At 53.4% G+C, this 15,937-nt stretch overlaps 2 protein-coding genes across 7 annotated transcripts in view; one reads left to right on the top strand and one right to left on the bottom strand.

Moving 5' to 3' along the window:
* EPHX1 (epoxide hydrolase 1) overlaps positions 1-10,552 on the top strand; it is a 34,801-nt gene extending 24,249 nt beyond the window's left edge. For all 4 annotated transcript variants that reach the window (XM_019031137.4, XM_019031147.4, XM_019031143.4 and 1 more), the window contains exons 4-9: positions 3,649-3,876; positions 4,212-4,341; positions 4,810-5,018; positions 7,357-7,465; positions 9,493-9,618; positions 10,141-10,552. In XM_019031137.4, the coding sequence (XP_018886682.3) occupies positions 3,649-3,876; positions 4,212-4,341; positions 4,810-5,018; positions 7,357-7,465; positions 9,493-9,618; positions 10,141-10,342 (1,004 nt within the window). In that variant the 3' untranslated portion in view covers positions 10,343-10,552. The remainder of the gene's footprint in view (positions 1-3,648; positions 3,877-4,211; positions 4,342-4,809; positions 5,019-7,356; positions 7,466-9,492; positions 9,619-10,140) is intronic.
* A 1,043-nt stretch (positions 10,553-11,595) lies between these two features.
* The window catches only part of TMEM63A (transmembrane protein 63A), a 36,164-nt gene continuing 31,822 nt past the window's right edge, over positions 11,596-15,937 (bottom strand). For 2 of the 3 annotated variants that reach the window (XM_063708437.1, XM_055371909.2), the window contains 5 exons: positions 14,879-15,046; positions 13,864-13,979; positions 13,459-13,521; positions 12,000-12,178; positions 11,596-11,898 (listed from right to left, as the gene is read on the bottom strand). In XM_063708437.1, coding sequence (XP_063564507.1) covers positions 11,841-11,898; positions 12,000-12,178; positions 13,459-13,521; positions 13,864-13,979; positions 14,879-15,046 — 584 coding nt within the window. In that variant the 3' untranslated portion in view covers positions 11,596-11,840. Of the gene's footprint in view, positions 11,899-11,999; positions 12,179-13,458; positions 13,522-13,863; positions 13,980-14,878; positions 15,047-15,937 lie in introns of those variants that run through there. The other variant, XM_055371939.2, reaches the window with a different exon arrangement.

The raw sequence follows: 15,937 nt of genomic DNA on the forward strand, positions 1-15,937 counted from the left end.
TGCCTCTGCACTCCAGCCTGGGTGACAGGGCAAGACTCTGTCTCAAAAAAAAAAAAAAAAGAAAAAAAAAAGCTGGGTGCAGTGGCTCACACCTGTAATCCTAGCACTGTGGGAGGCCGAGGCGGGTGGATCCCAAGGTCAAGAGATCGAGACCATCCTGGCCAACATGGTGAAACCCCGTCTCTACTAAAAATACAAAAATTAGCTGGGCGTGGTGGCACGTGCCTGTAGTTCCAGCTACTCGGGAGGCTGAGGCAAAAGAATTGCTTGAACCAGGGAGGCGGAGGTTGCAGTGAGCCGAGATCGCGCCACTGCACTCCAGCCTGGCAACAGAGCAAGACTCCATCTCAAAAAAAAAAGGGAGAAAGGAAGGATGGATGGAAACCTCGACTTGGAGGTGCCAGGGCAGCAAACATCCTTGTTCTGATGCAAGCAGGCCAGGCCTGTGGGAGAATGAGCCAGAGAAAAGCTAAGTCAAATCCCAGTGGTGTGTGTCCTGGAACTAGAGCCCATCCTGGAGCTCAGCCAAGAACACTAAAAAAAAAAAAAATCTGGAATGATTTTTTGGATCAAATTTGGACTCCTCTTGAGTGTTGCTGTATTCTTTACAGTAATTTGATATCTTCTGTTATGAGCCTAACAAGAGGATCCAAGCCACTTAATCCCAGCCAAACTGCTGTATGCAATTACCATAGGTTCCTGTTTGGATTCCTGGCACAAAATTGCCTGGCTTCCTTGAGTTTGACTTGGATCCCTGTGTTGTCCCAGCTCTTCAGTGTCCATCCAGCAGAAACTAACAGGGCGCCTGCTGTACCCAGGCATTCTGCTGGGGCTGGGGACGCATAGAGAGGACAGGGTCCCTCCTTCACAGCTCATAGGCTCTTCAGGGGCAATTACAGCACATAGTGGTGGTGTTCTGAAGGAGGAGGCTCTGGGAGCTTCATGAGCCCCACAATCTTCCTTTGAATGTGAGGGAAGGCTTCCTGGAGGAGGTGGCATCTAAGCTGAAATGAGTGGGACTTTGCCAGGTGTGTGGGGAAGGTGGTCCAAGAAAGGGGAACAGCATGTTCAAAGGCCCAGAGGCAGGAGGCAGTAAAGGGCCCTTTCCATCCTGGCAGCTGCCAGCCTTACCCCACTGGACCCTTTCAGGGTTCTTCATGAGACTGGGATTTTTTTAGAGACAGGGTCTCACTCTGTCAGCCAGGCTGGAGTGCAGTGGTGTGATCACAGTTCATTGCAGCCTCAATTTCCTGAGCTCAAGCGATCCTCCCACCTCAGCCTCCCAAGTAGCTGGGACCACAGGTATGCACCACCACACTAGGCTTTCTTTTTTTTTTTTTTCTTGAGTTGGGGTCTCGCTCTGTCACCCAGGCTGGAGTGCAGTGGCGCAATCTTGACTCGCTGCAAGCTCCGCCTCCCAGGTTCACGCCATTCTCCTGCCTCAGCCTCCCGAGTAGCTGGGACTACAGGCGCCCGCCACCATGCCCAGCTAATTTTTTGTATTTTTGGTAGAGATGGGGTTTCACCGTGTTAGCCAGGATGGTCTTGATTGCCTGACCTCGTGATCCACCTGCCTCAGCCTCCCAAAGTGCTGGGATTACAGGTATGAGCCACCGCACCCGGCCTTTGTTTTTTCTTTCCTTTTTTTTTTTCTTTTTTTTTTTTACATTTTTAGTAGAGACAAGGTCTCACCATGTCACCCAGGCTGATCGCAAACTCTTGGGCTCAAGCAATTCTCCCACCTTGGCCTCCCAAAGTATCAGGATTATAGGTGTGAGCCACCACAACCAGCTGACATTGGGCGTTTACGGTACAAAACCTCCCTCAGGTACAACGGCTCCAAAAGAGCCAGTTTCCAGCATTGAATTCATCGTGGACTTACCCATGTGTGGTTCTGGCACCCTGCCCGGGGCTGGAGGCCTGTTCTTGGCCTTGGTCCTTTAGAATAGGAGTAAATTTGGCAACATAGAAGGACACCCAGGATACATTGTTAAGTTAAAAAAAAAAAAAAAGAGATTCTAAAATAGAATGTATGTATGGTTCTATTTTTGTTAAAAGTTATGTTCTCTAAGTCTTTTTTAAAAGTTTGAACTGTCACAGCCAAGAAGGGTCTAAAGAGACATGACAGCTCAGTGGTGTGTGAGTCCTGGATGGGATCCTGGAACAGAAAATGGATATTAGGGGAAAAACTAAGGAAATCTGGCTCATATTTTGTTGTGTGTAGATACCAGTATTATCCAGGTTTTAAAAAGGAGAAAATGCTGGCCAGGTGTGGTGGCTCACGCCAGTAATCCCAACAGTTTGAGAGGCCAAGGTGGGAGGATGGCTTGAGCCCAGTAGTTTGAGACCAGCCTGGGCAACATAGCGAGACCCCTTCTCTACAAAAAAAAATAACAAAAATAGGCTAGACATGGTGTTGCCCACCTGTAGTCCCAGCTACTTGAGAGGCTGAGGTTGGGGGACCACTTGAGCCCGGGAGGTTGAGGCTGCAGTGAGCCGTGATTGTGCCACTGCACCTCAGCCTGGGCAACACAGTGAGACCTCATCTCTAAAAGAAGAAAAAAAAAAAAGGAAATCCTGTAATGTGTGACAACATGAATAAACTCTGAGGAAATAATGCTAAGTGAAGTAAGCCAGGGACAGGACAAATACCGCATGATTCCACCTATAGAAGGAATCTGAAATAGTCAAACTCAGCAGAAGCAGAGAGTAGAAGGGTGGTTGTCAGGGGCTGGGGAATAGGGGAAACGGCATTGCTGATCGTTGCTGTGTAAAGTTTGAGTCCTGCCAGCCGAATACATCCTAGAGATGGGCTGTACAGCAGAGCGCCGTCAGTGTTGGACACTTACAATCTGTTAAAAGGGTAGGGCCCATATTAAGTGTTCTCGCCATATAATAAAAAGTGTAAACACTAAGGAAATCAATGGACTTTATAGTTAATAATATCTCAGTCTGGTTCGTTAATTATAATAAATGTACCATGCTAACATAAAATATTAATAATGGAGGAAACCCGGTGGGTGTGAGGTATATGGGAGTTTTCTGGACTCTTTGCAGTTTTTCAGCAATCTAAAACTGTTCCAAAATAAAGTTTAGACAGACAACACCATGTTTTCTTTAGAGAGTGGGATTACATGTGAGTCTTCCCCCTTTGGCTTATCTGTGTTTTCTAAGTTTTCTACAGTAAACATGTATTATTTGTATAATATATTAACGACAGAACAGAACATTAGCTAGACCATGCTGACTGCACCAGCCCTGGTGGCAGAGAGTTCCAGGCATGGCAGCCGCCCTCACTGTGAATTTATGGAGGCCTGCTGTGAGCCAGGAGCTGTCCTGAGCCCTGGAAACCCAGCAGTGGCTGTACAGACCTGGCCCAGCTGTCAGGGGGCACCTCTAAGGAAACCGGGAGGCAATAATCGTAGCTCCCTTGCAGGGAGGTTGTGAAGGCTGAGTGAGGACATCTGTGCACCTGGAGCACAGTGTGAGTGTGAAACCAGTGTCAGCCCTTATTATTGTCAATACCATGAAGGGGGGCGGGGGCACTAAGGGTGGCAGGACTCAATATCTAGGCTCTGGGGGGTGCCAGAGCCTGACCGTGCAGGGTCTTCTCTCTCCCTCCACCCTGACTGTGCTCTGTCCCCCCAGGGCTGGACATCCACTTCATCCACGTGAAGCCCCCCCAGCTGCCTGCAGGCCGTACCCCGAAGCCCTTGCTGATGGTGCACGGCTGGCCCGGCTCTTTCTACGAGTTTTATAAGATCATCCCACTCCTGACTGACCCCAAGAACCATGGCCTGAGCGATGAGCACGTTTTTGAAGTCATCTGCCCTTCCATCCCTGGCTATGGCTTCTCAGAGGCATCCTCCAAGAAGGGTACGGGGCTGCTAGAGGCTCCATAACTGCCCCGTCCTCGCCAAGGGTGGGCCAGGTGTTCCCACCAGGCTCTCCTTCTGGGGGGGTGAGCAGGGAGTTGGCCCGAGGAAGCTGGGAAAGGAGGGGCCTGAGAGGCCGGCCGCAGACACACCGCCCTCCGGGGCTGGAGATGCCACCCCTATATTTGGGCTCCAGGATTCCTTCTTGCCTCTGTGAGCTTTTCTGACCTCCACCTGTGGGTAGGCAGGCCTGAGAAATTTCACAGAACACCAGAGGGCCCAAGGAGCAATCTGCCTGTGACTCTGTGACTCCATGCCTTTCCCCATCACTGCCAGGGTTCAACTCGGTGGCCACCGCCAGGATATTTTACAAGCTGATGCTGCGGCTGGGCTTCCAGGAATTCTACATTCAAGGAGGGGACTGGGGGTCCCTGATCTGCACTAATATGGCCCAGCTGGTGCCCAGGTGAGATCACTGTTGGGGTGGGGTGTGTGTGTGTGTGTGTGTCCTCTAAGAAGTGGACCTCTGTGCAGGGTGGGCCAAGGACCCCCCAGGGGAGAGGAGGGAGTGTGACCTGTCACTCAGCAGTGCCTGAGGCACGTTGACTTGGATCCTCCTGTCTGTAACCCAGGGTTGCGGCTCTGGGTCAGGTTCCCAGGCAGAGAAGGCCTGTGATAGGAGGGGAAGGTCAGGCATTAGACCTGTCCGCTGGACCAAGCTCTGGGACAGCCCTGAGCAGAACTCCCCAGAAACTGTATTTTACCCCTAACCTCCCTTCTCCAACTCCCATGGCCTCCCCAGTGGGGCCGGTGCTGAAAGAGGCTGGCTCTGTGCTCGCTCCTCAGCCCTGAGGCCTGTTCCTCCGCCATCTCTCCTCTCTCCCTCTCCTTGACACCAGCCCAGCCTCACCCCGGCCCCTCTCTCTGCCTTCAGCCACGTGAAAGGCCTGCACTTGAACATGGCTTTGGTTTTAAGCAACTTCTCTACCCTGACCCTCCTCCTGGGACAGCGTTTCGGGAGGTTTCTTGGCCTCACTGAGAGGGATGTGGAGCTGCTGTACCCCGTCAAGGAGAAGGTATTCTACAGCCTGATGAGGGAGAGCGGCTACATGCACATCCAGTGCACCAAGCCTGACACCGTAGGTGAGTGTGCTCAGGGGTCCTCACCCACTGCCGGCTCCACTGGGGCAGGGAGACACCCGCGGGGTAACCTCACCACCCCACCCCAATGCTGCCCACAGAAGGAAGCCTCTTGTAAGGACCTCCCAGCTCTTTAGATCTTTAAACTGCATTTTCCCATAGAATCAAGAGGATGGACCCTCAGCAGATTCCCAGGCCAATTTAGCAACTCTGTTTAGCCGACTCAGTTTTCATAGTGGCTTTCACCCCTGATCTCCCACCCCGGAGTCTATATCCTACACTGAGAAGCAGAGGGATGGAGGGGGTGAGGTGGGAGGAATCCTGGGAGTGGGCAGCTCTGGGGCTGCAGGGGAGAGGGGAGAGGGTGCCCTGGGGCCTTGGGGAAGAGGTTCCCAGGCAGTGAGGGAGGGCCCAGCAACCATGTCTGCCACCAGGGTCCTGTTAAAGGACAATACTTTTCCAAAAAGGTAAATTTATAAAGGAACCAGTAAAATTTTAAAAAGAAACAATTCAAAGACAAATAAGAACACTGAAATTAATTTGCTAACAGACACAAAACTTGTCAACATCCAGAGAGTAATATCAATTAAATCTCCATGGGACAAAATTAATTTGCCTCTATGAACGAGAGTCATTCGCATTACCCTCAGTTCTTTACAATTCACAGAACTGTAAAATAGCTCAATGACAAGGAAAGATGGGACCCCTGTAGCATCACGTCAGTCCGGAAGGTCTGCTAGGTAACTCCCTAGATCTTGTCCAGAAGACACCCAGGAATTGTCTTGCCCATCTCGAAGTTCTTCATAGTTTTCATGGCAAACCCATGCCCACACACACGAGGCAGCTCATAATCATAATAATGGCACTTTATAAAATCAGCATTTTTCTCTGATTATAAAATACATGTTCATTGTCAAAAAGCTTAAAAATGCAAAAAGTACAAAACATTAAAGACAATCTCATATAACCTCTTCTCCCTCCCCACATCCCCTCTCCTTCAAAAGAACTTGTGAACATTTTGGTGAGAATTTTCACAAGTGAAGTACGTCCATATCACCAACATGGCCCCAACACTCCAGATGCCCCTCGGGGTTCTCTCCCAGGTACCACGCTCTGACTTCTGACTGAGATGGTTTTGATTGTACCTGTTTAAGTCCTTCTATGAATAGAATCACAGAGTATATACCCTTGAGTCTGGCTTCTTTTGCTCAATATTATGTTTGTGAGATTCGTTTATGCCATTGTCCCAGCTTTATTTATTTATTTATTCTCGAGACCCAGTCTGGCTCTGTTGCCCAGGGTAGAGTGCAGTGGTGCGATCTCGGCTCACTGCAACCTCTGCCTCCCAGGTTCAAGCAATTCTCCTGTCTCAGCCTCCCAAGTAGCTGGGATTACAGGCACCTGCCACCATGCCTGGCTAATGTTTTGTATTTTTAGTAGAGACGGGGTTTTACCATGTTGGCCAGGCTGGTCTCGAACTCCTGACCTCAGGTGATCCACCCGCCTCGGCCTCCCAAAGTGCTGGGATTACAGGTGTGAGCCACCGCACCCGGCCTGTCCCACTGTCCCAGCCTATTTTTTTTTTTTTTTTTTTTTTTTGAGACAGAGTCTTGCTCTGTTGCCCAGGCTAGAGTGCAGTGGTACAATCTCGGCTCACTGCAACCTCCACCTCCCGGGTTCAAGCAATTCGCCTGCCTCAGCCTCCCAAGTAGCTGGGATTACAGGCATGCACCACCATGCCCTGCTAATTTTTTTGTATTTTTAATAGAGATGGGGTTTCACCATGTCAGCCAGGATAGTCTCGAACTCCTTACCTCAGGTGATCCACCTTTCTCGCCCTCCCAAAGTGCTGGGATTACAGGCATGAGCCAATGCCCCCAGCCTGTTCCAGCCATTTTTAATGACTGTACAGTATTTTGGCTTATGAGTATATCAATATTATTTGTAACTGATCCCCTATTTTAGACTTTTTTAGGTGGCTTCTCATTTTTCATGAATCAGAGCACATAGACTGAAAAACCCCGCCTTTTTAAAAACAGCACTTCTCATTGGGACCCCACCAAATGCAGAGGCATAGGCCCTTCAGTTTGAAGGAAGCTGAGCAGGCAGTGTGCCAGGCCCTGGGAGACAGTGGGAAGGTATCGTCCCTGTTTATCAGATGAGGATGCCGAGGCAGAGTTAAGGAAGCGAGGCACATGAGCACCCAGGAGTTAAGGCAGGCCTGTGCTCGACCGTGGCTTCCTGCACACAGCCCCGCCCTCTGCGGCCAGTGCCACACATCACACCTGAAGCTCCGGCTCTCTGGTCCCCAGGCCTGAGTCTCTCCCTTGCTCCCCGCCAGGCTCTGCTCTGAATGACTCTCCTGTGGGTCTGGCTGCCTATATTCTAGAGAAGTTTTCCACCTGGACCAATACGGAATTCCGATACCTGGAGGATGGAGGCCTGGAAAGGTGAGGCCCTGGTTTGCCCCTGCAGTCATGACCCTGGTCCCAGCAGCCAACCTCCTCACCCTCTTCATCCCCTTGTCTGGTTGCTCTGCATGGGGCACTCAGCAAATTCTATTGTTGGCTTTCTTACAAATCCTCACCCCGTGACCAACGTAGCTGCATTTTTTGGGTGAGGCGGCCTGGTGAGTTGTTCCCAGCCTCACAGTGCATGGTCAGGACTAGGATGCAGGCTCACCTGCTTGTGCTCCTTTTGCTGAACAGGCCCCTCTGGGGATTAGGGAGCCCACAGGGCAGCAGGCACCACGTTATTGTCAAGAGCACCTGGGCTTTTCCTCCTGATTCCCTGGAGAGCCTGGCATCAGGGTCACGTGACTGCGTGTTCCAGGAGGGTGGTCGCAGAAAGACAGGAGGCTGTTAATCTCTCAGAGCCTTAGAGGCTGTATCCTCTACATGCCTGACTCCCAGCTCTGTGGCCTGACTCAGGCTTCACCAAGGTCAGCTCTGACCCACCCTTTCCAGGGCCCATCCCTTTATTCCTTCAGTGACACACAGAGGACCAGACAGTGCTGGGGATGGGAAAGACAGTAAAATGAGACTGAATCCTGCCTTGGGGGTAGGGACTCTGTCTTGGCCATGCTGTAGCCCCATCACCTAGAACAATGCCGGGTGAACAGTGGGAGAGCCCAGCACATAGGTGTTGAATGAATGCGCAAAGGACTGTGAGAGTCCAGTGGAAGGAGGATTCTCTTTGTCTAAGCAGCAGAGAGGGGAAATGACCAGGAGAATGTATCTGATTTGGGCCTTGGAGGATAAGTAGGAGTTTGCTGGATGGAGGAGAGAAATTTAGGCAAAGAGAAAAGCAATAAAAATGCAAGGAAAGGGTGCTTGGAAAGGGTGGCTTGTCCAGAGGCTGAAGCAGGTACACTGGGGCCAGATCAAAAGCAAACTCATTCCTGCAGGCAGGTCCTCACCTCCTCCAAGAGCCTCAGCAGGGCCTTTGTCTGGGATCTGTTTCCCCTGCCCTACATTCAGCAGGACACAGGGGTTGATGGAGCTGCTGCAAGACCACCTTGGCAAGGGGTCTGGCCTGCTCCTTGCACACGGATACCTGGAGCAAGATGTGAGGCCCCACCAGACTGTCCCACTAGGCCACTCCTGCAGCTCTGGCCCCGGGTTACAGGGAGCACCAAATCCCTGAGCAGGAGGTAGACAGGATCAGATCTGTGTTCCAGAAAGAACAGGAACACACTAGGGTGGAAATGGTGGTCGTGGTCGTTTTCAAGCTGCGGGCAGAGCTGAAAGGGAGATGGAAGCACTTGGCCAACTTGCAGAAATCCAGTTCACAGAGGTGACGTGTGTACTGGAACTAGTTTTCATTGACCAGTTTTCATTTTGCCACCAAAATCACATTGAAAAGGCTGTTCCCTTTATCTCTGTCCCTGCTCCCTGCTGCTGTTGCTAGAGATTCAGGGTTTGAGTGAGGAAGGTAGGGTTGGGAGGGTGTGCTCTGGGTAAAGTGGAAGGTGGGGTGGGGGCTGTGGAGTATGCATCCTGGATCCAAGCTGGCTAGGTTTGGATTCTCCACTTAATAAGTAAAATGGAGATAATAGTACCTATGTCCCATAGGCTGTTGAGAGGAAAACATGAATTAAAAGAAGGTAAGGAGCTTAGAACATGCTGCCTGGTATGTGGTCACCACAGTAGCTGGTGCCCTGAGCAGTTTCACGGTGCAGGGGTTGAGGGGAGGGAGGAGAGGTCAGTGGCAGGAGAGAGGGGACAGGTGTGTAGAGGCAAGGTGGGTGGGGGGAGGACCTTGGGGTGATAAGAGACATTTCAACTAAATCCATGCACTCCAGTCTGGTGCCCTGGGCGCAGCCTGCCTGTGACACGAGGATACCACACACCTTGCATGAGGTCTGAGGAGGGAAGCCGCATGGGCAGGGCCTGGCATTTGTAGGACTTTCCGGCTGCCCTTTGTCACACAACTGTACCTGGCACTGAGAGTGGGGCTTTGTGTTCTGCGTTCCCAGGAAGTTCTCCCTGGACGACCTGCTGACCAACGTCATGCTCTACTGGACAACAGGCACCATCATCTCCTCCCAGCGCTTCTACAAGGAGAACCTGGGACAGGGCTGGATGACCCAGAAGCATGAGCGGTGAGCCTGGCTGAGCTGAGAACAGGGGCCTCTGAGGCTGGAGGCAGGGGGACGGCCAGTCTTGGGCTCCACGAAGGGCACTTGGTGGTGGGATAAGTATAGCCTTGCCTGCAGGTGCCCCAGGGGCCCTTGGATGGGAACACTAAATGTCGAGGTGTTTGGAGAAAGCCCTCATGGAGGGACCACTTGCCTGGCTCCCGGGCGGCCCTCAGTACCGCTCCCCAGTCTAGGATGCTGGTCTGGAGTGGCACTGATGGTTCTGGGATTTCCAAGTCTCACATGGAAACCCTCAAAGGTGGGGATTTAGAGGCTGTCCCATGCCCCTGCCTGGGTGGCCCTCCCAGAAAAGAGACGGCCCTTAGTGAGGGGAGGGCGGTTGAGACCCTGGATTTGTCCTTTTCTTTATGGCTCCTTGTGGGTGGGCCAGCTGATCTCACCCCCAGGTGCTTTAACCCCCTGCTGTGCAGGACAGAGGGGCGCAGGGCCACAGCCTCACCCCTCCGTCGGCTCTTTCACTTCCAGGATGAAGGTCTATGTGCCCACTGGCTTCTCTGCCTTCCCTTATGAGCTATTGCACACGCCTGAAAAGTGGGTGAGGTTCAAGTACCCAAAGCTCATCTCCTATTCCTACATGGTTCGTGGGGGCCACTTTGCGGCCTTTGAGGAGCCGGAGCTGCTCGCCCAGGACATCCGCAAGTTCCTGTCGGTGCTGGAGCGGCAATGACCCACCCCTCTCCCCCCGCCAGCCACCTCCCCCCACAAGTGCCCTCCAGGCTTTTCTTGGGGAAGATACCCCTTTTCTGAGGAATGAGTTTGCCTCTGTCCCCTGCTGGGAGCCCACACTCACCCCCTCACCCCTCCAAGCTCACTCCCCAACCCCCAACTCCGTGTGGTAAGCAACATGGCTTTGATGATAAATGACTTTACTCTAAAAGTGGCTGGAACTCAGTGACATGAGCGTGCGCTGACCTCACATGGGGCCCCCTGTGCAAGCAGAGCTGGCCGGCCCCTCCTTGCTGGCAGAGGCATGGGAGGCCTGCTGGGGATGAGGCCACTGGCCAGGGCTATGCTGCACCAGACCAATGGCACCGCCCCCACCCCTCCCAGCAGCACCGGCCACCACTGCGGGGGCAAGTCAGCGTCAAGAGAGTCCCTGAGTGAGAAGGCCCAGATAAGCCCAGGCCCACCAGGCCAGCGGACAGGCACAGGCAGGGCCTGCAGAGGTGCCAAGGCCCCAGCCCAGTTGTGCTAGGAGCCTGGACCTGCTCTTCCGCACCCCCATCCCGCCCCAACTGCACAGGCTTGTGCCTTGGTGCCCCCTGGAGGCAGCAGGGAGGAGGCTTCTCAGGCAGAAGTCTTAAGTTGCATCCCATTCCCCAGAATCCCCAGGAGGGAGAAGAGGGACAGGCTGCCCCTCCTTCCTGCCAGAGCCACAGCTCAAGGGCAGTGGGATGGCCCTGCACCCAGCCCAGGTACCCCTTCCTCTGTGCCGACCATGCTGTCCTTTGGCTCCGAGGAGGCCCTGAGCACTGCCCACCCCCACACCTTGGAGGGAGCAGACGGAGGGGGTGAGTACTGCACAGAGCCTGCCTGGAGGTGCAGATTCATGCACTCAGCCCTGAAGAGGTGAGCGAGGCTGGATCTTAACTGTGGTCCAATGGGCATATTATGAGTGGTCCTTGTCCCTGCCTGCTATGGGGTAACCCTGACCCAGCTAGTGTCCCTGACAACATGATACAAAAACACAGAACTCTAGCGGGATACAGAGATGTGTGCACAGCTGGCAGGAGCACTGGCCACCTCCCAACCTGCTCCCCATAGCTTACTCCTGGATGTAGCCTGGAGGGGCTGCTGGGCTGGGGAGGGACTGGCCATGGAGCGGGGAGCTGGATGCCAGCCGGACCTCAGACCTGGACTGCAGCATCCCTTTGGTTATCGGTTGTGTGTGTGCTCAGAAGGGAGGAGGCCTTCCCCTTGTTACATCTCTCTCTCCATATATTCTCCCGGACTCATCAGTTTGGGGGGGCGAAAAGTCCACCACATGGTCTTGGCGACAAACCACTGGGGATGTCACCCCAGCTGCAGAGCTGGAAGCTTGTGCCGGAGGGGAAACTGGGTGAGCAAGGGAGGGGCGAGGCCTGCCTGTGCTCCCCTCACCACTGCTGGGACCAGAAAAGATGGGCACCTGATAGCTCAGCTGGGCAGTCCCAACGCATTCCCACTCAGCCAAGGGCCTGAGCCCCAGGCCATTCTGGTTGTGTCTTTTCAGAGCAGTGAGACCTAAAACAGATGGGAAGAAGTCATGAACTTGGGAATCAGGCCGCTTCACCTGTCTTCTCACCCCACAGGCTCCCCTGAGCCTGGCCCAGCCAGCAGCTCACCCAGCCTCAGGCCTCCTGGGGGCAGCAGCCACACTGCCCATGGCGCTCTGCGCCAAGCACTGTCCAGGGATAGTCCCGCTGATGTTGTGGATGGCACCATAGGTCTGCTGCTGCTGCTGCTGCGGAGACAGTGCTGTCCTCTCCGAGGCCAAGCCGTTCAGAATCCGAGGCACGTAGGGCTGTCAGCAAATGGATTTGTGCTTGGCTTGGACAGGCATGAGCTTCCACACTGCATCCCTCCCCTCCTGCCCTTCTCCCAACAGGACACAGACAGTGGCCATAAAGGACATATGAAGAAGCACCAACATCCATTTAGGACATTAAGACCGAAAATATGCCACCTGCAGAATTTCCTAGCAGCCAGGGCAAAAGAGGAAGCACAGTTATACAGTTCTCATGATCACAGAAGGAAGCACAGGAGAGCAGTTCTCAGAGGAAACTAAACTTCCTAGCCCTGGATCCTAGAAGGATTTCTCACTTTGTAGAAGAAACAAGTCTACCTATATAGAGGGGCTTAGAACGCTGCCCTGGGCCCCTGGGATGCTCAACATATCTGTGTGAGTCTCATTTTGAGTCTCATTTCCTCCCAATCCCAGGCTCCAGCCACTGACCCCAGGCACAGAGCCCTACCATACTCCTCCCGAGACCCTGGCTGTGAGGGCTTGACATCATCCACCTGTCCTGCATGTTCCCTGCCTGGCCAGCATAGCCACAGGTGTGTCGCTGGGTAATGAGTCCTTCTGAGGCCCTCCCTTGTTTGGAACTTGTCCAAGGACAGACACCAATAAGAGAGCCTGACACCTGGGAGGCAGCCACCAGAAAGAACCCTGCAGATGAGGTCGGCTCTGTCCTGGCCACAGCTGTCAGGAAGGCCAGTGGCTACAGCTCTGGAACCCTGGGGCTCTGCTTTCCCTTCCCAGCCCCACCCTAGGAGCAGGACCCTGGAGGCTGTGTGCAGAGAGAACTAGGAAGGCAAGGAGCCCTGTGTCTCTCTACCATGGGGTCTTCCTCTGAAGCAGGTGCAATGTTCATTTCTTGAGTTCAAAGGGAAGTCTGCCTGACACCCTCTTGGAGCCTAGTGGAGGACCTCGCACAGGCAGGTGCATCGCTGATGACAAACCTTTGTCAAACCCTAGCGCCTTACCATGTGCCTTCACTAAAGCCCCAAACTCACCAGGCATTAAATATGCAGAGAAGGAAAGAGAGCAGGGAACTGAAACCAAGGAGGATGGCCATGAATCGAGACAAGACTCTATCTCCTCAACAGTTTCAAATATGCAGGTTAAAATACCCAGGGGGACCAGGATTCCGTCTCTGCCATTAATTCACAAACCTGCCTGCCATGTGATCTTAGCAAGAGATGATCAAAGCACATTTGCCGGGGCCCATCTGGTTGGGACTGTTACAACCAAAGCAAAAAAAAGGGCGACAAGCTCGGAGGCTGAGGGGCACAGCTTACTGTGAACGGTGGGGGCATGTGGGCCTCTGCCTCACTTCCTTTGTCACTTGCAGGCTCTTCTGTCTGCAGATAACAGCAAAAACTTGTGATGATAAACAAAACTGATCTCTGTGAACGAACACCCTCCAAACGCACAGACTATTAACACCCGGAATAATAGTACCAGCTGGCACCAAGCTCCCCGGCAGCCTGAGAGAGGATGGGGTGGGGGAGTGCAGGGATGAGGGGAGGAAGGGAAGCTACACATGGCACCCAACCACCCACGCCTTTCCCATGGAGAAGCAGAAGCTGGAGAAGGCTGCTGCTGTGTTGATACAGACAAGGGTGGGCGGGGTTGACAGCGAGCCCGTCCCACCATCTGTTCCTCCCAGGGCTTGATGGGGCAGTGGGGTCGGGGGCCTTTACTTTGTAGTTCAGAGGGCTGAGGTGCTTGAAGCATCCAAAGCAGGTGTGAGCCAGGCAGACCAGGATGGTGAGCAGCACCACCAGGAAGGTGAACAGAGTGGCGGGGGCCTTCATACCTGGGGATAGAGGGTGGCTAGCCTTGGGGTGGGCGGGGAGGGGCCACCACCTACCCTCACCCTGCTGAGGAAGGGGCCGCACCTGGTGTGGAAACTGCCCGTGACTTCTCCCTCAGGCAGAAAATAAAGGTAAGGCCTAACCCCCCACCCCCACCCCTCAACTCCAGCAGCAAGGATGGTGTCTTCACAGCCAGGAGCACACAGAGGGACCCACTGAATGACTGGCATCATCCCTGGTCGGATTTCAGGCACTGGGGTGCCAAGTCAATGGCAATTCTTCAGCCTCCTTGCTGGTCCGTTCCCTCCAGTCTCCAGTGCCCTGCGCTAGAGAGGATGGACCCTCCCACACCCCCAGTCTGACTGGGGCAGACGTGTCTTTCCCCCAGGAGTGTCAGTTTTCTCTCCTCCACGTCCCCACCTCTTCCATGCCAGGAGGTACAAGGAGCTGGGCCCAACCACCAGCCTCAAAGGGCAAATCTGGATCAGCTTCCCTATTTCCTCTGGTTCAGTCCCTGCACAGCTGATAAAGGCACTATCTTCTCTCCAGGGATGTATGGGACAATTGACCAGGCCTTCACAAGGGTTACACCTGCACTCGGGCTAGCTTAGGAGCCAGGCTGTCAACACCACACCCAACCAGCCCCTCACCCTGGGTATCATGTTTTGATTGGACACCTAACCAGTCCTCACTCTGGGCACCACATTCTGACTGGACATGTAACCAACCCTCATTCTGGGTATCACGTTCTGATGGGACACCTAACCAGCCCTCACTCTGGGCACCACATTCTGACTGGATGCCATGCTGATGCTGTGAAAGCAATGAGGGATCTGACTGGCTGGTGGGGATGCAGGGATGGGAGGCCAAGGGCTGGCCCCAGGTCAGAAGGGCTGCTCACCCAGGCGCAGGAAGGAAAAGAAGTAGAGCCAGAAGAGGCACAGGATGGGGGCTGCCAAGGCCTGGTTCACAGCGGCAAAGTGGATCCCCTTCTCCAGCTTGGCTGGGAGGTAGACGAAGTAGAGGTTGTGCCGGTCCACCATGTGCTTGAGCAGGATGTAGATGAGGCCTGCAGGGGATGGGGCTGTGAGCTGGAGACCTCGCAGGGCCACACAGACACCTCTGTCCTCTTCCTCTCCGGGGCGGCTATTTTGGCAAGGAGCCAGGGCTGGGGCTGCTGCTCTACTGCCTGAACACAAAATGAGGCATCCTGCACCTCTGGCTACTAGTTTTTTTTCTCTTTCTCTCTCCTACCCACTTCCTCACTTACCTGTGACCCCAAGGTGTAGGGGATCGGTCAGGGTGGTGGGAGAAAATTTAAGATAAAGTTATAGGAAATAGACACAAACCTTCTTGGAAAGCCGAGAGGTTTGCATAGCTTCAGTAAAGGGTTTGGCTGAAGGCAGCTGAATTCTCTTAAAAGCTTAGGGTGCAGATACATAGGAATGTGGGGGAGTTTACCTAAATAGCTTGTTTACTCATGTGGTCCTAAGACCAACCTTTGATCATCCACTGGTGCATGATTGCTTGCTATTCGGGGGGTCAGCAATGTTAATTACCCTCTAGTGGTGTTTACTCGAGAACTGTGTCATTTAATCTGTACTAAATAAATGCGAACTTCGCCGGGCATTGAGGACTACACTGCAGACTCAGGCTGCAGAGCCCCTTAGCCGCACTGACAGGCAAAATATCTGTCAGTGTATGTCTGTCTGTCTTTTTTTTTGAGACAGAGTCTCACTCTGTTGCCCAGGCTGGAGTGCAGTGGTGCGATCTCGGCTCACTGCAAGCTCTGCCTCCTGGGTTCACGCCATTCTTCTGCCTCAGCCTCTCAAGTAGCTGGGACTACGGGTGCCTGACACCACGCCCGGCTAATTTTTTGTATTTTTAGTAGAGATAGGGTTTCACCATGTTAACCAGGATGGTCTCGATCTCCTGACCTCGTGATCTGCCCATCTCTGCC

This window comes from Gorilla gorilla, chromosome 1 (assembly GCF_029281585.2).
Source record: "Gorilla gorilla gorilla isolate KB3781 chromosome 1, NHGRI_mGorGor1-v2.1_pri, whole genome shotgun sequence".
NCBI lineage: Eukaryota > Metazoa > Chordata > Mammalia > Primates > Hominidae > Gorilla > Gorilla gorilla.